This window comes from Rhineura floridana, chromosome 15, assembly GCF_030035675.1.
Source record: "Rhineura floridana isolate rRhiFlo1 chromosome 15, rRhiFlo1.hap2, whole genome shotgun sequence".
NCBI lineage: Eukaryota > Metazoa > Chordata > Lepidosauria > Squamata > Rhineuridae > Rhineura > Rhineura floridana.
The window spans coordinates 34024404-34047777 of NC_084494.1; the positions used below are offsets into that span (position 1 = coordinate 34024404).

Consider the following 23374-nt stretch of genomic DNA (forward strand, 5'->3'; position numbering starts at 1 on the left):
CCATAGATTTGAATAACTTTATCTCATTTTGAATTCCCCTTAATTCAGAACTTGGGAGTTTTTGCAAAGAATTTGAGGATGCATATATACTCAAGGCCTCTTCATTTTGTCTGCCTTTTAACTATCTTCCTGTACTCACAAAGAAAGAGGTTCAAGGGCATTTCTCTTCATCCCTTTGAATGCAGAGATGATAATTGATGTTACCAATTGTAGAGTCCTAGCTGTTAATTTTTATGGCTTGATGCAGAGTGCACAGGTCTGGTCTTCTGAAAGAAGCAACAGATTCTGTCTATTTCAGATGCTGTGATCCTTACCTTTGGGAACCAACTCAGGGAGCTCATAAACCATCTCAAAATATTCTTTTACTACAAAGTGAACAGAGAAAAAAATCCAAATGTTAAGTTCACTCATATATTTATTTTATTCCATTTATAATGTAAAATACATAATCATGGAAAAAATAAAAAGATGGTATCATTGCAACTAATCTGACTGAAATTACACTTATGAATGAATTTTCTATGGAATATAATAGCAATTGACATGGACTGAATACATTTCCTCCTGTCAGAATACAGTGAATCCATATCATACTAGTAACAACTCATGACTCCTGAAGAAATCAGTAAAATTAATCCTGATTAATTGCCTGAATGTATCCTATCTTTGATTTTGTTCTCCAAATCTAATAAAGTAAGGTAGTTTAGCCATTAAAGCATTGTCCCATATTTTAGCATACCAATCTTTAATCAACTGTACCTTTGTCTCTTTCTATTTCCCCCCATATAAACTTCTGGTTGCTGCTAATAAATAGGAAACCAATTCTACATGCTCTTGCCCTACAAAGTCTTTTAGTTAGTTTAATAGGAAAATAACTAGGTGAAATGGGACTCCATATCCCCAAATCCTTCCAAATGGTATTTTATTTTCCTCCAGGTTTGTTTCTTTGTTTTTTGCCAGACTGCATTTCCACCACATGTGGAAAAAATTGTGTCTCTCTTTTTGGCACTTCCAGCGTGCGGCAGGATCATTTTTATTGATTGTATGTATTCTCGCAGAAGTAATGTACTATCTGCTCATGACTATCAAACATTTTTTTCTTATGCCTGAGTTTAGGGAGAACCTGTGGGCTGTTGTCCAAAGATTTTTCCCAAACAACCACTGGAATATTTTCTCCAATATTGAGCCCATTTTATCATATATTCTTTAACCTGTTCTTGCTCTGTATCATATTTAAGTATGATATTATTTAAGTAATAACTGATATATTTTTGCTAACATATGTTTATTAATCTTAATTGTTAGCTTCTAAGATTCTTTAGCTCTCTTATTCATTCACAGACTCTGAGATATACTTGGACATTTAAACAGATTTGGAAATATTCAAATCACAGTGGATTTCTATCTTGATTTCAGAATATGAAGTCATATTCGCCTGACAAGACTGTGTTTTTCCTTTGCTAACGTGGAATTGACTAGCTGATGCCTTTGCATTGCTAAAGTGAAACTGACCAGCCCTGTGGTCTGACTCGGTATAAGGCGGCTTCTTATGTTCCTAAGAAAGCAGGGATCCCAGTTACCCTTTCATGGAGTCGCCTATGTAAATAAAAATAGTGACATAATATGCAGAACATTCCATCCTCCTTATCAATATAAAAAGGTATTTAAATATTTTTATTTATTTATTTTCTGCTATCTATCTAACTCATACGCTCCCACACAGCTGAAAGCAAAAGAATCTTGGCTCACGGCTCTAGCTGGGTAACTTTAAACTTTATTCCAGATACTAGGGTGCTAGGACAGTTAAGTTCATGCTGGGGAACTTAGACATTCGTTTTAAAACTAAATGGGCTGGAGGAATTTAGAAGGATGAAAAATCTTCAGTTAGATGACTGTGTGCTTTGTGAATAATTTTCTAAGTATTATATTGCTATACTGCATTTTCACTTATGTTGCTATGTCTTTTTCCAAAGTCCCTAATATTATTTTCTATATTAGAATATAGAAAATGAAGTATTGTATAACAATACACCAAGTGATTCATTTCAGTTACAATCTTGCATCTGTAGTCTTTATCACCTTTATGGTTTACTCCCTGACCTACTGGGTTGCTAAAAAGCAAATCTGAACCCCAGTTAGATCACCAGATAACAGCATAGTCAGTTCAATGCTTGGAGGCAATGTTACGTAATCAAGTGATATGCATGCATGCGGGAACCATCTTATGTCTGTGTACCTGCATAACACATTGTTGATCTTCACACATGCTAACATTACAAAAGAGAAAACATAACCCAACTAGATCAGAACAAAGTCCATAGTTTCCCACAATGGCCAACTAGCCACCTATGGGAAGTCTATAAGCAGGACATGAGGGCAGATGCCTCCAGCATCTCTGGAGAAGCAACACTAGGCCCATCTGCAGCAGAGGACCTAGAGGGACAAACAGACAAGGTTCCTGACTCATCTGTGGCAGTTCCTTCACCTGCAGAATCAGAGAGGTTGAACTATCTTCTAGCCCCATGGAACACTGGTGTGAGAAGGTATTGGCAGCCATCTGTCAGTACTGTGCATGCCTCAAGGCTCAGAAGAACCAGGTTCCTTCTCAGAAGCAGGGAACCTTGAAAGTTTGGCAAAACAATTGCAGCAGGGTCTGGGTGACCAGGCTACATAAGCTTCCAGTTGAAGACTGGCTGATTGCTGGAATATCGTAAGTCATTAGCTCTGTGCCACCCAGCTGTTCCTGATTCCTACCTTGACTGACCCTATAGTACTGATTCCTGGACCTCTGCTAATACCTTGTCCTTGGAATCCTGCCTACCTTTGGACTGCTCTGTTGAGTTTAACCTCAGCTTTGTCTCACTACACTGCTATTGGACCACTTTGGACTACCTCAGTTGACCTCAGCTTTGCCTTAAGATCCTGCTTTTCTGCACTGCCCTGATATTTGACTGTTCCCTTCACCCTATGGAGTCTTGCCAGCCCATTCTCCTGTGGATCTAGCTTTCCCCTCACCTCTGGTGCAGGGACCAAGGTAGGTCCTGATCATGGTAGATTAACCCACTGAACTATGACAGCTCATTTCCAGGTCAATCAAAGGGGAGACCGAAGAAGTTCACTCATCCCTAATCTGTGGCCATTCTACCTGATCATTCCGAAACTTCAATGTTCCTGAATTTGCTCATCTTACTCTTCCTCCTCTGTCCCTGTGTATTTTGGGTTTATGCTTATTAGACAGGTCCCTAACCAGAATCTTTGATAATTTTTTGGTACACTGCCAACAGCCACAGCACCAGAAAAAATGGGAGGGGCACAGAAGGGGCAAAGTATATTTCCAGGTGGGGAGATATGGGGGCACTTGCCCCGCCTTGCTGCCACCGCCCGACTGCAGAGTTGAATTTTAAATGCAATAAATAATACCAAAAATGCTTAAGAGGATCAATCTAACCTCGGTAGTATGCCACAATGTAGTGAACATCTGTTCCCACCTTGTTCAACAGCAAAAATATCTTGTTCTCATTCAAGGAGTAGACGGCCCATAGTATGGAGCATGGTGCAACTGGAGGGGAGATAATGCCACTCAAGATTTGGAAATGCACTGGGAATGGGAAGATGAAGTACATGCGTACACATCCAGAAATGCTGCAATTGCACAGTGTACAGTACACAGGGGCCTGAAACATAGGGCCATGCATATTCCATGTCAAAAAATAGTAAGAATTCAAATTCTACACCACAAAATGCTGACTTCTGTGGCCTGCATAGATTATGAAATTGGCATCAATAGCAGAGTCTTGTGGCACCTTAAAGACTTATCACATTTATTGTGGCATAAGCTTTTGTGAACTGCAGTCCACTTCATCAGATGCATGAAGTGATAACCTCATTTGCAACTATATATGCACAAAGGGGGACATTTTAATTAGTGAGGTCAAAGGAAAATAAGATGTAAAAAAGTACAGAAAAGATAATTACATACTTATCTGTGGTTGTTCACAAAAAACAGCTGTGCTGGTTATACTGATATCCTAACATGGTAAGCCAATTAAAACATGTACATTGTTTTCCCACCCCCACATGTATATAAGCTTGCATGTACTGAGGATAATGCTTCATGTATCTGATGACCATAGTCCACAAAGGCTTATGCCATAACAAGTTTGTTAGTATTTAAGGTGCAACAAGATTCTTTGTTTTCACTGCAAAAGATTTAACGCAAACACCCCTCTGGAAATTATACCAGTTTCCAAAAATTATGCAGTTTTTCTTTGCTCTGGCAGACGTGTGCCCTATTTGTAGCCCTGCTCTAATGTGAGCGTTGCCAATCTTTTTGGACCAGTGGGCACATTTTGAATTTTGAGAAAGTGCTGTTGGCACCACTAATGAAATGGCTGCCATGGGGGAAGGGAGTAATACAAAATTAGAGAGAGTACTGTCATTGATGCTCCACCCCATCCCACCTCCCCAACATCCTTGGTCTTACCCTGAGAGGTCCAATATATCCTGCTGGTCACGACTATGGAGATCACACAATATTGATTTCTAACACCAGTGAGCTAAGGGCAATGAAACAGGCTGGACAACGGCTAGAGCGCAAGTGGTGAAAGACATGCTGTGAGGCTGATCAGGCAAAAGTAAAACATTGTAACTGTGCCTACTGTGTGGCGGTGAGGGCGGCGAAGAAGGCCCACTTCTCTGCCTCCATCCTCAAGTAGCCGTCCAGTGGAGCTTTTCCATATTGTCAGGAGTCTGTTGACATCAACTCCAGGAAAAGGAGTTTTAGACCTTCAGAGGCCCACTGTGAATTGTTTGCAAGGCACTTTGAGGGTAAAGTTGCTCGTCTCTGTAGCAGTCTTGATGCTCCATCCATGTCTACGGTAGTTCCCAATGAGGTGTCCAGTGCAACGTCTGCTGCAACTTCTTGGGAACGGTTTCCGTTGATGCGGCCTGATGATGTAGACAACGTGGTTGCGATGATGCAGCCACCAACGTGTCCTCTAGAGCTTCTTGGCTTATTAAAGCTTGCCGTGGGAGTTTGACAGAGTGGATCCAGGGTGTGGTCAAAGCATCATTGCAGGAGGGAGTGGTTCCAGCCACCCTGAAAGAGGTGGTGATCTGACTGCTCCTGAAAAAGCCCACCCTGGACCCATTGATCTGCAACAATTACCAACCAGTCGCAAATACCCCCTTTTTAGGGAAGGTGATTGAGAGGGTTATGGCACAGCAATTGCAAGTACTCTTGGATGAAACAGATTCTCTTCACCAGTTCCAGTCTGGGTTCAGGCCTGGTTATGGGACTGCTTCTGTGTTGGAATTGCTTTTTAATATGCTTTTAAACCTTTTTTTTAAACAATATGTTTAACTTTTTTAAAAAATATCTTCAAAGCTTTTTTAAAAAAAATGTTTTTAAAGTTGTTTTGTTTTAATGTATTTTAATGTGTGTTTTTATGATGCTTTAAAGTGTTTTTAGTGCTTTTGTTTACCGCCCTGGGCTCCTGCTGGGAGGAAGGGTGGGATATAAATCAAATAATAAATAAATAAATCACTCATACACACGCACACACAATGATGCTGTTAGTGTCTAAACATAAACATACAGACCACAGACATACATCTCTCTCTCTCTCTCTCTCTCTCTCTCTCTCTCTCTCTCTCTCTCTCTCTCTCTCTCACACACACACACACACACACACACACACACACACACACGCACACACAGAGAGAGAGAGAGAGAGAGAGTTCACATATACATCTCTCCTGTCTCTGCCAAATCCCACTGTCTCAGGCCACATATTCATACATGCCTGCTCTCACTCGCTCTCTCTCACACACACAGATGCAAAATACAAATGGGGGGTATTTTTCCAGGGGGGTGGGTAGGAAAACACTGAAAGGGTGGACCCACTAATATTTCTCAGAAAAAAATGAGAAGAATGGTGTCTGTACATTTTGCCTCATATCTCAGATTTTAAAAATCCTACAAAACTTACTCTTTTAAAAAAAAACGAAACCTGGGAATTTGTGCTCCAAAGAAGGTTTTCATGGACGTCACAGCTCCTGTGGGCACCAGACTGGTGACCCCTCGTCTAATAGATTATATAGTAGCTTCAGGTCCCTTGATGCCCTGGGGCTACTATACCAAGATAAAACTGCTTCCCTTGAGGGAGAAAAAGCAGTCAATGCTTTGGCCATGTATTGAATGCCTAGTTAACCATACCACAACTCTTTACATACTTTAAGAACTTTTTCATATTGATACATACCCAAACACTTAGGATATTAACTGTATTATTTAGAGAAAAGTCACTCTGGGTTTTGCATTCATGGCATGAGCCCAGCTTCCTGCTGGCCATTCGCATTACAGGCAGAGCAGCAAACTGGACACTGGTTCCATTGTCAGATTTAACCACTCCACATGCTTCAGGCTCCACCCCTACACCTATGCATTTATACATTCACCTCTGCTTTAAAAAAGAAAAGTACAGAAATATTTTAATAATTAAATGACTGAGAGGAAGCATCTTGGTAATGGTTTTTCTGATCGGATGGTGGATATATACCCTGTCCTGGATGGGGTTACACTCCCCCTAAAGGAACAGGTGCGTAGTCTGGGAGTCATCTTAGACTCTTCCCTCACACTTGAGGCTCATGTAGCCTCGGTGGCCCGGAATGCGTTCTACCAACTTCGGTTGGTAGCCCAGCTACGTCCCTATCTGAGTAAGGAAGACCTCACATCAGTGGTACATGCTATGGTAACCTCGTGTCTGGACTACTGCAATGCGCTTTATGTAGGGCTACCTTTCAAGACGATTCGGAAGCTACAGCTAGTGCAAAATGCGGCGGCCAGACTGCTAACAAGAACTAAGCGGTCTGAGCATATAACACCTGTGCTAGCCCGTTTGCACTGGCTTCCAATATGCTTCCGGGCCAGATTCAAAGTGTTGGTACTTACCTATAAAGCCTTATACGGCGTGGGAGCACGATATCTGTCGGAACGCCTCTCCCGATATGAACCGGCCCGTACACTACGGTCTACTACGAAGGCCCTCCTCCGGGTTCCGACTCATAGGGAAGCCCGGAGAGTGGTGACAAGATCTAGGGCCTTCTCAGTGGTGGCCCCCAAACTATGGAATGGTCTCCCCGAGGAGGTGCGCCTGGCCCCGACACTATCATCTTTTCGGCGCCAGGTTAAAACCTTTCTCTTCTCTGAGACATTTTAATTCCTGTTAATTCTAAATTATTATATTTTGATTTTAGACTGTACAGTTTTTTGTACAGTTTTGTATTGTGATATACTGTATTGTGTTATTTTTATTGTATTTTTAATGTTCACCGCCCAGAGAGCTGTTGCTAGTCGGGCGGTATATAAGCTTAATTAAATAAATAAATAAAATAAATACAGGCTTGCTAGTCAGTGTCTGTCAACCACAGTCAGCTTTTGCTGCAAACTTACAAAACCTTTTTGTAGGGGCTTCAAAGAGACCACACAGCTTCTACTGTGTCTTGTCTCTCTTTACCCTTGTCTTGATTTTGATATTAGCTTAATTGTCATCCTCTAAAAAGCCCTGGGAACTGTAGTTTTGTGAAGCTGTGAAAATTCACTGAAAGAAATCCTTAGTGCTGCCCCCCAAGGAGCTACAATTCATCACAATCTGGATTCAGACCTGGTTTCAGAACAGAATCAGCCTTGGTTGCCCTGACCCTGTTACTTCTGTTTGATCTCTGAGGCATTTGATACCATTGACCATGGTATCCTCCTGGACTGACTCAGTGGGATGGGTATTGGAGGCACTGTATTACGGTGGGTCTGCTCTTACCTTCAAGGTCGTGTTCAGAGAGTAACACTGGGTGAGTGTTCCTCAGCCTCTGGCACTTGTACTATGGGGTTCCGCAGGGTACTATTCTCTCCCCAGTGCTATTCAACATCTATATGAAGCCATTAGGAGCAAGGTGTCAGCAATATGCTGATGACACGCAGCTCTATTTCTCCATAACATCTGAATCAGAAGGGGCTGTGAATGCTCTGGATCGGTGTCTGAATGCTGTAGTGGACTGGATGAGGGCCAATAAACTGTGCTTGAATCCTGAGAAGATGGAGGCTCTTTGGGTAGGTGGTTCCCATGTCCGGGAGAGGGGCAAGTTACCTGTTCTGGATGGGGTCGTGCTCCCTCTGAAGGAGCAGGTCCATAGCCTTGGGGTACTCCTGATTCATCTTTGTCATTAGAGGCCCAAGTATCTTCTGTGGCTAGTGTCTTTTACCAGCTTTGTATGGTTCGTCAGCTACAGCCATTCCTGGACAGGGATAGCCTGACCTCTGCAGTCCATGCCTTGGTAACCTCAAGGCTGGATTACTGCAATGTGCTCTGTGTGGGGCTGCCCTTGGCCCTGATTTGGAAGCTGCAGCCGGTGCAAAATACAGTGGCCAGATTGTTGATGGGAGCATATGGCCAACAACATGTGACACCAATTTTAAAACATCTGCACTGGCTGCCCATCTGCTATCAAGCCAGATTCAAGGTCCTTGTATTAATTTACAAAGCCCCAAACAACTTAGGTCCAGGGTATCTTAAGGACCACCTGAACCCTTATATCCCATCTCAGTCACTGAGATCTTCTGCAGGAGCAGCTCTGGTTGTTCCTGAGTTGGCGAGGCTCATTTAACATCAACACGAAATCGAGCCTTCAGTGTCATCAGCCCAGTTCTCTGGAATGCTCTGCCAAGAGATTCAGCAGGAGCTTTCTGTCCTGCTGAAAACCTTTCTGTTTTGCCAGGCTTATGCAGGCAATTAAGAACATGCTTTTTCACAATTGACCTTTGTTATTATTGTATTTTTAATGTGTGTTTTTAAATTCTATGGTGGTGGTGGTTGTTTTACATGTTGCAAACCCTCTGATATTTTTAACGAAAAAGCAGTATACAAATATTTTTATAAATATATTATAAATAAACAATTCCCAGAATTCCCTGGGAAGTGGGAGTGACTGTTAAATCATATGTGGCTGAAATGCAGATATGCCCAGAAGAGTTAACTATAAAAGTTAAACAGTGCAAAGAGCAGGTCTCTCCAGCCCATGTACTTTTTTTCAATTCATGTTCATAGGTGGATTTTTGGTTCTGAATGCTGGTTAGCCAAGGGAAGTGAAACAAAGACATATCGAGCCCATTCTGGCTTTACCCACCCCCCTACAAGGCTACTCTGGAGCAAGCAGATTTTAAAAATCAAAATGGACCTACTTTTAAAAAATTGACATACTGTCTCAGCCCCAGACCTCAAAGAGCCAGAGACCTTCACAATTCCATCTGCAAAGCAAAAGAAAAGCACCGATAGGGTTAAAATGACTGGATCACTCCCTCCCTTCTCACTCCCCAATGGAAATGGCCTCCAACTCCCAGCACATTTATATCCTACTTAATTATCACACTCCCAGAAGACATGCTCTGCTTCGTCCCATTGTCTTTATTTGTATTTATTCATTCCTCAACCCCCCAATAAGAAATATTCTCCAAGTGTAAGTGTATCACTCAACAACACAATAAATTTAGTCTCATTCTTCCCTAATAAAGTCCAAATGGACTTGGATAAATAAATACATCCATCCATCCTACAATCACACTGAAAAAGGGGAAAATATCAAACATACCAGCAGATTTATTTATTTATTTATTACACTTATATACTGCCCCATAGCCGAAGCTCTCTGGGCGGTTTACAGCATATATAGCCTAAAATCTAAGGACAGTCTGGACTCCAGCCATAAAAAAATATATCATGATCTTGGGGAAATTTTGATTTCTATAAGACCTGGGGGAACTTTGGGGTTCATATTTTTAATTATTTCCCCTCCTGTTTTATTTGGGCTCTCTGGAACCCAGTATCTTTTGCCAATACCCACTGATTGGTGCTGGACAGCTCCACCTTCAGATGAGCACACCCCATTCAAGCCTTGCTCAGTACACCAAAGGCTCTCAGCCCAGCTCATTGATAGAACAGAGTGAGGGGGCATGGCCCCCCTCAAGCTAGACACTATCCATTGTGCACTACAGTCTGCATGGCCCAAGATTATTACCTTTAATATTAATAACAAAGAATTCTCCTTCCTGCCAGCCACCACCGAGGACAATCACATATTCGGTGTTATTCTTCGTAAAAAATACCGGGTTTAATTTTTTCACACAGACGTTGTTCAATATGCGCGTCCAGAGTTCTAAAGGAACATCAAAGAAAATGTAAGAGCCCTGCTGGGTCAGGTCAAGGAAGGCCCACCTAGTCCAGCATCCTGTTTCCCACAGTAGCCAACCAGATGCCTCTGGGAAACCGCCACGCAGGACATGAAGGAAGTAGCCCACTGTGGCTATTAATTCCCAGCAACTGGTATTCAAAGGCATGCTACGTCTGATCCTGGGGTAATACTATTAGTCACTGATAGCCTTCTCCTCCGTGAATTTGTCTAATCCGCTTTTAAAGCTGTCCAAGATGGTGGTCATCACTACCACCTGTCATAGCAAATTCCAAAGAAGAGAGATGGTTCCAACCAAGGCATTGTGGGGAAATGGTTGCTTATGGCAGCTGTTCTGTACTGCGTAATTTCCACTAAAGCAAATGAAGACATGCCTGTCTCCAAAATTTTGTCATTTTCTCTTGCTCTACAAAACTAACTGATGTTCTCCTCCAGCTTAAGCCTATTCCCAACACCCTACGAAGTTTTGGAACAGCTCTAGATTTAGTAATGGTTAGAGAACATTAGCAAAGGAATCGAGAGCAAAACTGCAAACATCATAATGCCATTATACAGATCTATTGTGTGCTGTTGTGGTCACCAACATCTCAAAAAAGATATTAGAGAGCTGGGAAAGGTTCAGAAAAGGGCAAACAAAGTGTTCAAGGGACTGGAGCAAGTCCCCTATGAGGAAAGGTTATCACATTTGGGGCTTTTCAGTTTGGAAAAAAAAAGGTAAAGGGGGGGGACGTGACAGAGGTCTATAGAATTATAGATAGCATGCATAGTGGATAGAAATAATGTTTTCTTCTTCTCTTATAACACTAAAAGCCAGGATCATTAAATTAAGCTGAATATTGGAAAATTCAGGACAGAAAATAAGTTACTTTTTCACACAGTGCATAGTTCGAATATGGAATGAATTCTCACAGGATGTAGTGACGCCCACCAGTTTGACTGGCTTTAAAAGAAGATTAGACAAATTCTTGAAGGATAAGGCTATTAACAGGTACTAGCCACAATGGATATGTTGTATCTCCACTGTTGGAGGCTGTATGTCTCTGAATACCTGTTGCTGGGAATCAAAAACAAGGAGAGAGTTTTGCAGACAGGACTTACCATAGGCATATGCTTGGCCACTGTGAGAACAGGATGCTGGACTAGATGGTACTTTGGCCTGATCCAGCAGGTTTATGTTCTGAGCAAGTTCTGCTTCTCCCCAGTTGTCTACTTTTGGCCCTTCCATTGCAGGGCTGTGCTGTTATTACATTTACACTGGTATAATGTTATGCAGTTATCTTCAGGTATCAAGTGACTAATAAATCTAATAAATAATAATAACAATCACCGCCACCACGGTGCTACATGGGTGTGGATCCTCCATGTTGGCAAATCCACAACCACAGGAGGCCTTGGCCAGTACTGTACCCTTGTCCAGCCAGAGCAAGCCAGTTAACATGCCTAATAATTCCCTCTCAGGGAAACCTGAAGAGCGTAGCTCTGTCGTAGGAGATTAAGGGTCTTTTTGTCCCATGAAGTGAATTCTCAACACTCTCACTGAACTACAATTCCGAGGATTCTTTTAAGGGAAACCATTGTTGGAATTTTAATTCAATCAATGCATTGTCTCACTGTATATTCTGAATCTATTGACCACTAGAGGCAATAGATATAGTTAGTCAGTTGAAAGGGCCCCTCCTTGAATTCCCTCCTTGTTACTTTTCTCAAGTTTATGCATGCCTCTGATTGGTTAGACTGATATTTTCAGGGATATCGTCACTTCCAGTTCCTCCTCCTTCTTCCCACAATTCTCTTTCCTTACCTTTTGAATTCAGCTAGTGTAGATTATTAGGCTTTGCTATGCAAGTGTACTTTCTTAATACAATGACTTTATTTTGTTTAAGATAAGCACCACTCTTTCATATTCTTTTTATATCTCCAATGAATTCTGCTGCATAAAGCAACTCTCTTCATAGGGTTATGGGCCCAGACATAATTGGAGATTTATAAAAGAAAAAGGAGTCTGTGGACTCTAATACAGTAGGGCCCCTCTCATACAGCAGGTTACATTCAGGCCCCCGCCAAAAAGTGAAAACTGCCAGAAAGTGGGGCCCTACTGTATTCCAGCTGCCGTGCTCCAGCTGACAGTGATCAGCTGTAGCGCGCGATCAGCTGGAGCGTGGGGAGTTCTAGCCGCCGCACTTCAGCTGACAGCGATCAGCTAGAGCACAAGCTCCCCACACTCCAGCTGATTGCACGCTCCAGCTGACAGCGATCAGCTGGAGCACGCAATCAGCTGGAGCACAGGGAGTTCTAGCCACTGCGCTCCAGCTGACACCAATTAGCTGGAGCGCGGGGACCTCTAGCCGCCACGCTCCAGCTGGCAGCCATCACCTGGAGCGCGCAATCAGCTGGAGCATGGGGAGCACGATCAGCTGTAGCGTGCGATCAGCTGGAGCGTGGGGAGCTTTCACGCTATAGCTGATCGCCTGTCTCAAATTGTCACTGGCCCAAAGTGTAGGGCAGGGCTCACCCTCGACTTAGTTTTTGCTCCAGATGGAGGAAGGGGTGGTCTGGAGATAGGGGGAGTGGATGTCACCCCATTGTCATGGTCAGATCACTTCCTGGTGAAGTTTAAACTTATGACTCCGATCCTTCCCTGCAGGGGTGGTGGACAGATTAAGATGGTTCACCCCCGGAAACTAATGGAATCCATAGGATTCCTGAATGCCCTGGGGGAGTTCCCAGTAGATAGAGCAGGTGACCCTGTTGAGGCCCCTGTCACGCTGTCGAACAGCGAGGCGCATCTGGCTCTTGATATGGTTGCCCCCGAGCACCATCTACGGTATTGTGGAGCCCGGTTTGCCCCTTGGTACACCAGTGAGCTAAGGGCAATGAAAAAGGCTGGATGATGGCTAGGGCGCAAGTGGCGAAAGATGTGCTGCGAGGCTGATTGGGCATGAGTAAAACATCATAACCGTGCCTACTGTGCGGTGGTGAGGGCTGCGAAGAAGGCCCACTTCTCTGCCTCCATCACATCCTCAAGTAGCCGTCCAGCGGAGCTTTTCCGTATTGTCAGGAGTCTGTTGAAATCAACTCCAGGAAATGGAGTTTTAGACCCTTCAGAGGCCCACTGTGAATTGTTTGCAAGGCACTTTGAGAGTAAAGTTGCTCGCCTCTGCAGCAATCTTGATGCCCCATCCACATCTACTGTAGTCCCCAATGAGGTGTCCAATGCAACATGTGCTGCAACTTCTTGGGAACTGTTTCAGTTGATGTGGCCAGATGACATAGACAACGTGCTTGCGATAATGAGGCCGGCAACATGTCCTCTGGACCTTTGCCCTTCTTGGCTTATTAAAGCTTGCCGAGGGGGTTTGAACGAGTGGATCCAGGGTGTGGTCAATGCATCATTGTGGGAAGGAGTGGTTCCAGTCGCCTTGAAAGAGGCAGTGATCCGACCACTCCTGAAAAAGCGCACTCTGGACAACTACCGACAACTACTGACTGGTTACAAATACCCCCTTTTTAGGGAAGGTGATTGAGAGGGTTGTGGCGCAGCAATTGCAAGTGCTCTTAGATGAAACTGATTATCTTGACCCATCCCAGTCTGGGTTCAGGCCTGGTTATGGGACTGAATCGGCCTTGGTTGCCCTGATGGATGACCTTTATTGGGAGAAGCACCAGGGGAGTGTGACCTGTTATTCTTACTTGATCTCTCAGTGGCTTTTGATAGCATTGACCATGGTATCCTTCTGGGCCGACTTGGTGAGATGGGTATTGGAGGCACTGTTTTACAGTGGTTCCAATCCTATCTCCAAGGTCACTCTCACAGAATAGCATTGGTTGACTGTCTTTCAGCCCCCTGGCAGTTGTGCTGTGGGGTGCCGCAGGGTACCATCTTGTCCCCCATGCTGTTGAACATCTATATGAAGCCCTTAGGAGTGGTCATCAGGAGATTTGGGGTGAGGTGTCAGCAGTATGCTACGATACCCAGCTCTATTTCTCTGTAACATTTGAATCAGAAGAGGCCATGCAAGCCCTGGACTGGTGCCTAGACTCAGTGGTGGGCTGGATGAGGGCCAATAAACTGAGTCTGAATCCTAGCAAGATGGAGGCACTGTGGGTTGGTGGTTCCTGAGTTCAAATAATTGGTCAGTTGCCTGCTTTGGATGGGGTTCTACTCCCTCTGAAAGAGCAGGTTCATAGTCTGGGGGTGCTCCTGGATCCGTCTTTGTCACTAGAGGTCCAGGTGACCTCCGTGGCTAGGAGTGCCTTTTACCAGCTTTGGCTGGTAAGACAGCTGCACCCGTTTCTGGACCGGGATAGCCTGACCACTGTTGTCCATGCATCTGGTAACCTCCAGGCTGGATTACTGTAATGTGCTCTATGTGGGGCTGCCCTTGAGGTTGGTCCGGAAGTTGCAGCTGGTGCAAAATGCGGCAGCGAGACTACTCACTGAGGCAGGGTATCGCCAACATGTCACCCCGCTGCTGAAAGAATTGCACTAGCTGCCCATTTGCTACCAGGCCAAGTTCAAGGTTCTAGTTTTGGCGTACAAAGCCCTATACAGTTTGGGACCAGGATACCTTACCCCTTATATACCCAGTCGATCACTGCGCTCTGCAGGTGAGGGCCTCCTGCAGATACCATCTTATCAGGAGGTCTGTTCTGCACAACATAGGAAATGGACCTTTAGTGTGACAGCACCTACCCTGTGGAATTCCCTCCCCTTAAATATTAGGCAGGCACCATCTCTGTTATCTTTTCGGCGCCTATTGAAAACTTTCCTCTTTTAACAAGCCTTCTAAGTTGAGACCTATCCCAGTCTGTGTCTGTGTTGGAATTGCTTTTTAATAGGTTTTTTTAAACCTTTTTTTTAAACAACATTTTTTAACCCTTTTTATTTAAGATGTTTTAAAAGCTTTTAAAAATGTTTTTAAAGTTGTTTTGTTTTAATGTATTTTAAGGTCTGTTTTTATGATTTTTAAAGTGTTTTTAGTGCTTTTGTTTGTCACCCTGGGCTCCTGATGGGAGGGATATAAATCAAATAATAACTAAATAAATAAATATTAGAGTGTATGGATCTAAGGTGTATGTTACATTCCCAAAGAAAAGACAGGCAAACTAGACTGCAGAAGTGAAGAAGGCATATCTGTTGTTTATGAAATGGGCTGCAAAGGCTATAGAATACTTGATCCTACCACAGAAACAATCAAGGTGCATAGTATTGCATATCTGATGAGAGACAAATACTAGGAAAATATCGGAAATCAAACCACACATTCCAACAGGAGAAGAAACAATGCATCAGCCGCAGCAAGAAGAGGCTGTGACTTTGAAACTTCAAGTGAACCTGAGCAAGAATGGGGTGCAAGAGCTGATCAAGAGGTGAGACGCTCAAGCAGACCGAACAAAGAGATACCACCCAATAGGCTGTCTCTTCTAACCAGAGTGGAGGAGACACCAAAGCCCTCCAATTGGCGAGATGTTGAAGGGATGCTACATACTGAGACAGACAAATGACTGCAAGCTGCTGGAGACAAAATAGAATCTCTTCACAAAAATAAAACATGGACTCTTACAGAGCTATGAAAAGGGAGAAAGACCATTGGATGTAAATGAATCTTTACAACTAAATGAGGTGCAAAAGGGGATATCCAGTGCTACAAAGCTAGACTAGTGGCTAAGGAATACTCCCAAAAGTACAATGAAGATTACTATGAAACTTTTGTATTTGTGGTCAAACACACTTCTATAAGGACACTCCTCAGTACTGCCGCCTCAAGGAAGATGCAGGTTCAACACCTGGATGTAAAGAGCCTTCCTATATGGAGACATTGAGGAAGATATATATATGCAGCAACCACCATGATTTGAAGAACCTGGGAAAGAAGGACTAGTGTGGAAGCTTTAGAAAAGCATTTATAGCCTGAAGCAAGCTGCTAGGGCATGGAATGACAAACCTAACTAACTACTACTTAAGGAGGAGTTCACGCAAGGAAAGCTATACTCGAGGTTCAAGAATAACAGATGGTCATTCATCTTGGCCTATGTGGATGATTTGGTCTTATGTCACAAAGACAAGGAAGACAGCGATGAAATCATGAGAAATCTTAACAAGGAAATAGAAGTGAAAGAGCTGGAAGGTCTCTTACTATCTTGGAATCTAGATGAAAGGGAGAGAAAATAGAAGCATCTTCATTAACCAGAAACAGTTAATGGACCTGATAGAGCACCTTGGGCTGACATAAGCCAATGTAGCAGAAACACCAATGAAAGTAGGCTTCTTTAAAGACAATGACACCAAGAAACCACTGCAAGATGTCAGTCAGTACAGGACAGCAATTGGAAAGCTCCTATACATATCAACTGTAACAAGACCGGACACTGCAGCAACAGTTGGGATCTCATGCAGAAAAGTTGATACACCAACAAAGAAAGACTGGACTGCAGTCAAGAGGGTAGGAAGATATCTAAAGGGAACTGCAGATCTGAGATTAATACTACCTGCAAACAGTAATCCCAGACTGGTGGGCTATATGGATGCAAACTGGGCTGAAGACAGAGAAGACTGAAAGTCCACTAGTGGGAATCTGTTCTATTATGGAGGAGTCATCAGTTGGACTAGTAATAAACAGTCAGTTGCAGTCCTCTCCTCTACAGAAGCAGAATACATATCTGCAGTGCAAGCATGTCAAGAAGCAACATGGTTACACAGACTACTCCTTGGAATAAATGAACCAAAGCCAACTAGAATGCATGAAGACAAGAGCTGTATTTTGGTCTCCCAATCAGAAAGGGCGAGACCGCAAACAAAGCACATTGATACCAAGTACCACTGTGTGAGAGATGCACAACAGAAAGGGCTCACTGAGCTGAAGTACTGCCCGACAGAAGAAATGGTGGCAGATGTTCTTACCAAGTCACTGCCCAGAAAGCATTTTTAGGATCTTTGTGAAGTGATTGGAGTTGTGAGTTGGAGTATAAGACAATGAGAAGGGGTGTTGGAAGTTTCACTTCAGTCAATGCATTGTCTTGTTGTGTGTTCTGAATCTATTGACCATTAGGGGCAATAGATATAATTAGTCAGTTTAAAGGCCCCCTGCTCGAATTCTCTCCTTGTTATTTTCCTCAAGTTTAAGCCTTTGATTGGTTATATTCTCAGGGTTATCATCACTTCCAGTTCTTCCTCCTCCTTCCCACAATTCTCTCTCCCCCTACCTTTTGAATTCAGCTAGTGTAGATGATTAGGCTTTCCTATCCACATGTACCTTCTTCATTAAATGAGTTTTATTTTGTTTAAGATAAATACCACTCTCATATTCTTTGTATATCTCCAATGAACTCTGCTGCATAAAGCAACTCTCTTCAACCATGACAGTTAAACTGACATAAAATCAATATAAGCTTGTACTTTATATATGCTTTGGTTTTTCAGGCTCACATACCAGACCCAGATGTGTTCACGAACAAGATTGGGTACTTTCCTGTGAAGTAATAGACTAGCTGGTTCTGTCGGATGAAGAGGGTGCTTTCTGTACAGATGCTGTCAACAATGGCAGAGGAGAATACCTTCTGTGGGCATGACAGGGAGCCAATCCAGCAGCTGTCAATGCCCACCTACAGCAGAAAAGGAGACAAAAAAAATGCAAGTCTTATCTTCTGTGTGGAAACAGGGTCACTGGGTTACTACTAGGTTAAGAGTAGCATGGAAACTCCCATGATGCTCTGCTTTGACAGCTACAATGGATAACATCTGAGTTTAAAAGTAATAACCCTCAGAGAACCCTGGGAATTGTAGTTTGATAGAGTGTTGTTCCCAAATGAAAGGACAAAACCACATTATTTTAGGGAAAATTACATTGCAAAAATGTGCATATCTGACAAGACTGCATTCCAACAGAAGACTAAGCAGTATGGTGCTGGCTGACAAATCCTGTCCCTTGCCTGGTCTGCCCTCAGCCAGTAAGAATGTGCATGTGCATGTGTGTATTTATTTGTCTGCACCAGTTTGGTGGTTTGTCTGTCTTGTTTGATATCTGCCTTTAGATAAAAGGAGTTTTGGAGTTGATTACAGAGTATGAACTCGAGGTTTTTGGTGGCTTATCTGCTGATCTGATGGTGCTCCTACTTAATGGCAGTCATTCCAAAACAAGACTATGCTCACCCACAATTTGATCATGGATGAAGGGGGTGACCTGGCATGTATTACGGAGAGTTGGGGGGGGAGCTGAGTGGGCCTGACCTAACTCAGCTGTGCCTGCCGAAGTACTCAATACAGCACCAAGACAGACTGGGATGGCAGGGGGGTGGGCTGTTGCCACTGTCAAGTACCATCTGCTTTACTAGAAAGCCTCTTGATTTTGGGATGGGCTTATCTATGTAGTTAAGTCCAAACAGTAGCACTGGGACAGTGCTTCTCAGTCCCTTGCAAGCTGTATTATGGAGTGTCGCAGGGCACTATTGCACCCCCAATGGCCACGCCTATGCTAGAGGAACTCTGTTCCAAAGATCCGATGCCCCCAGAAACTATGCATGCATGGTTGCAATGCATGTTGATGAGCAATGAGCAATGCATGTTGATGGTCCAGGAGGAGCCTGGACTCTGGGGAAGACTGGCAGGGCCAGGGTCCCTCTCCACAGTAGGGGAGCTCAGCCTCAGAAGCTGGCGCAGAACAGCTGAGCCCTCGGGAAAGAGAGTGCCTGAAGAGGCAGGCCCAGATCCTCACATTCCAGAGGAGTGCTCAGCTGCAGAGTAGGACTCCTCATGAGTACTGCCCTCAGAAGGAGTACTTCTTTTAGAATCTGCTAAGGAGCGTCAGCTGAACCCTGGGTGGAATTCTGGCAGCTCTGGCTTTAAAGCCTCACTGCTAGGCTGGGAGAGCTGCTGACACAACACTTATTATTGAGATGTTTGCTGCTCTAAGCAACTTCAGGATGAAGAGCAGGACATAAATAAATAATATAAAATCAGATATGGGCATTACAAATTTGGAAAAAAGGGAGACACACCACTAAGGTGATTTTCTGTATTTTTTAAGAATTGGAACAGTGATCACTTACCATGAAGGTTCTTTTTCTGGCAGACAAAATCCACATAGCCCCACACTGGGTTATCAACCTCTAGCAGCCCAGGCAGAAAATGAATATTTGAAGGTTCCTCCTCCTTTCCCTCTCAGTGTCTCCTCAGTTTTTCTTCCAGCCCACCCCTAAGACTATGTGGACCTGAGTCTTCCGGGAAGGGTGACTTAGCCTGTGCCTGCTTTTGAGACGGGCTCCTGCCTCAAAAGAAGCTTATTCAGATATATCAGTCAGATTTTTTTTTTTTTGACTGATTAAACTTCTCCCGGGTAGGGAGAAACGAAGAGATTAACCTCAAAGCCTATTTTTGTTGGGACGACCAGATCTCATTAATTTATGGGACGAGGTCCAGCCGACGAAGGTGGGACGGATTTTCAACAACAAGCTCTATCTGATAAAGCGAACGTTCATCTTATCTTCTAAGAGAGAACACACTAACAGGCAAGCACCCTTCTTTCTATATTTTTCTTTTACTTGACTTAAATTGTTGCTGTTTAAAAGAGATTTGCCAGATTGATCGGTTTTTGACATCTCACTGGGGAGCCATAACTTCTCTCTGCTACTCACTAATTAATAGCTTATCTCTGTTTTTGTTGCAAAAAGCTGTCCTGGATTTGCATTCTAAAGATATACACAGAAGAGGGATTTCTATTCCAGATTCTTATTTTGAAGAATATTATATTGTCTGAGACTACTCTCTTTTTGGTCTATTTTATTTTGACGAATCTGTTTCCTGACGACCGCCATTAATTGTTTCGATCCTGGGAACTGCATTTTGTTTACTTAAGCATGGAGAGATAAGGCTGTCTGCTCTGTTTATACTGTGATGTCACCAAGTTTGGAGTATTAACCCAATTGTTGCTGAAATAAGAAGTGGTTTTCCTATATTTTTCTTTTAAAATGGCAATTAAGAAAGTGGCTGAGAATCTGGAAATAACTATGTTTCAGAAAATAATGGATGAGATTGAGATAACGAAACAAAACCTGCGACAGGGTTGTAAGGAGCTGAAAATTGAATTGAGTAAAATGAAGCAGGAGATTAAAGATATAGGGGTCCCTGTGAGAGAGGTGACCCTGGAAGGGGTCCCTGTGAGAGAGGAGACCCCGGAGATTGGAACAAACGTGGAACAGGAAAAAGATTTGGAGTCTATGGACTTTAGAAACAAAATCTATTGTTTGGAGACACAGGAGATTAAAGACATAGGGGTCCTTGTGAGAGAGGAGACCCTGGAGACTGGAACAGGGGTCCCTGTGAGAGAGGAGACCCTGGAGACTGGAACAGGGGTCCCTGTGAGAGAGGAGATCCCGGAGATTGGAACAAACGTGGAACAGGAACAAGATTTGGAGTCTATGGACTTTAGAAATAAAATCTATTGTTTGGAACTCAATGTTATCTCTGAAGAAATTAATGAAGATTCTAGAGATAAAGTTATCAATGGCATGGATAATCTTCTGGACTGGAATGATGTGATGGAGCCCAATATAGAGAAAATCTATGGAATTAACTGCAGCCATGTGACAATGGAAAAACTTTCAAGAGATGACCCAGTGTATTTTGAAAAAAAGAACAGAGATATGATTTTACAGCAGTATTTCAGCAACCTATTCAGAATGGATGGCAAGAAAATATTTGGGATAGAGGTAATTCCCATCAGACTCTTACTATATGACTATGGCTTTGACAGCAAGATTATTATGGAATACTGATAATGGAAGATTGGATACTGAAATTACTGGACTTAACAAGACTACTGAAGATGGAAGATGGAAAATGGAACTAATAGGGATAATAGAACAATGGCTACTGAAATTACTGAACCTAACAGATTCTGATGTGATGGATTAATTGAAATGTTTATTTTGACTATGGTTATGACAATAAGATTATCATAATTAGTAATGAGATGGATTAATCGATATGCTTATCTGGAAAAAAAAATTGATAGATATATTTCTTAAAGAATTGAAACCTCTCTTTGACTTTTTGTGGAAAGAATAAAGTAATGTTTATGAGATTTGATGATTAAGTAAGATAACTACTGGAGGAAAGTGATTTTATAATATGACTTAAGAGACAGGATTGTTATATATTATAGACTTATAACTGATTTGATCTTTGACAAATGGGAAGTCAATATTTTACTCTTTATTATTTTTGTTTTTTTTTTTCTTTTTTTTTTTTTGTTTAACTATTTTTGATTTTGTTTTTTGTCTTTGAATGTTTTATGATTTCGTCTTGTATGTTTTATGAAAATCTGAATAAAAATTATTGAAAAAAAAAAAAAAAGACTATGTGGACCTGTGGAGTAAAACCTTAGAACAACAAAACACAGAACTGGGCCATGCTCCAAAAAACAGAACACTGCAACACATATCCTAACAGGAAGAACCTATGTGTTGACAGAGTGAGCAGATGAGTGTAGGATGAGGTGTGGCTATGTTGGTTACACTACCAGAAAAAGACCCTTCACTGTAATGACCAACTTTCCATTTTCCTGGCAGACTCACCCACATAGCCCCACACCCACCGTAGCCTAAGTCTATTTTGGGTGGGAATTTGCAACTCCGCTCACTGTGAAGACAGCACTGATTAGAGGACACACCGTCCAACGGCCGCTTCAGCAGAAGCATAAGTAGTCACTTTATAGTGTCTAGTGAATGTAGACGGTACTGCCCAGGTGGCTGAACTGCAGAGTTCTGCAATGCTGGCATTAGTGGCTAAAGTTGCAGAAGTTGCCGCTGCCCTGTGAGCTGTAATATGACCAGGAGCCCTAAGCAATTGAGATTCATAAGCTAATGCAATACAGGCTCTGACCCATTTGGCAATGGTTGGCAAATGGGCCGTTTTTCCCCCAAGGAGGAGGTATGGAAGGAAACGGACAAACTAGTGGTCAACCTAAATATCTTGGTGCGTTTAATGCCAATTTTAAGATAATAGAGAAAACGCCCAAGGGAAAAACTAACAAAGCCTAATAGCAAGCCAGATTTCCTGCCTGGGCTGCTAGACATTGATAACCCAGTGTGGGGCTATGTGGGTGAGTCTTCCAGGAAAATGCATGTGTTTTTGTATGAATGTGCCTATATTATAATGTATTTTCACTTATGCTTATGTTTTTAAACATGCAGTAAATTGTTCAGATGGACCTTTTTGTGTAACAAGAACTAACAAGTTTAATCAATAACAGTAGTGACCAGACTAGAGCTGTATCTAAGAATATCGGTTAGGTTTACAAAACAAATTCTTTTTTTTTTTAAGACCCCCAAACCACACACACAACAACCACTCAATAATTTGTTCCTCAAAACAGCAGAGCATATACAAAGGGGCAGGCAGAGCAAATTTGTTCTGGAGCAGACTTCAGGGTGCCAGGACACCCTAAATCTGCACATTAATTCAAATTTGGTTAATTTCTCCAACATTCTTAGCCAAGACATAAGCCTTCTTCCCCCATATGAATAGTAGCAAAAGCATTATCTTTTTAGACTGTAAGCTCCTGGGGACAGGAACCTATTTATTTTTGTTTATTAAACTGCAAGACACCATGCACATTGATGGCAGTATTTCTTTAGGTGGAATATGTATATCTCGCTTTAGAGCCCCAAGGGGATCTCAAAAATGGCTTACAAAAGATTCTCAAAATAAAAACTACATTCAAATCAGAACAGAAACATATGGACCATATGGTGACCATATGGAACCAATATTATTCAGGCAGCATTTCCTGTCTTTGTCCTGTCCTGGTTGTCATGCCTAGGCAAATAATAAGGAATGTTCTTAAGACAACTGAGTTACTTATTCCTGTGCAGGGGGCATGACCCAAGCAAACTGGAGTTAGCAGCTAAGGGCATAACAACAGGAGGGCTGTGCCAAGGGCCTCTGTGGATGTCATCGTGGAGTACGAAAAGCTTTAAATAAAACCCTTTACCTATGATTACAGAGTGAATTAGTGGGCAGGGGAAGGCCCCTTTTAAACAGGGGTTCAAAATAGGCCCCCTGGGTCAAACATTTAGTTGCCAACCAGATTTCTACTCTGACTGGTAGAGGTCTTTCCCAGCTCTGCAGCTTGATTCT

At 42.7% G+C, this 23374-nt stretch overlaps 1 protein-coding gene across 11 annotated transcripts in view; it reads right to left on the reverse strand.

The window, feature by feature from the left end:
• Window positions 1-23374, reverse strand: part of CATSPERG (cation channel sperm associated auxiliary subunit gamma) — a 90363-nt gene that overhangs the window by 47175 nt on the left and 19814 nt on the right. For all 11 annotated transcript variants that reach the window (XM_061597618.1, XM_061597621.1, XM_061597620.1 and 8 more), the window contains 5 exons: window positions 17670-17841; window positions 10069-10206; window positions 9236-9301; window positions 3449-3559; window positions 315-365 (listed from right to left, as the gene is read on the reverse strand). In XM_061597618.1, the coding sequence (XP_061453602.1) occupies window positions 315-365; window positions 3449-3559; window positions 9236-9301; window positions 10069-10206; window positions 17670-17841 (538 nt within the window). The remainder of the gene's footprint in view (window positions 1-314; window positions 366-3448; window positions 3560-9235; window positions 9302-10068; window positions 10207-17669; window positions 17842-23374) is intronic.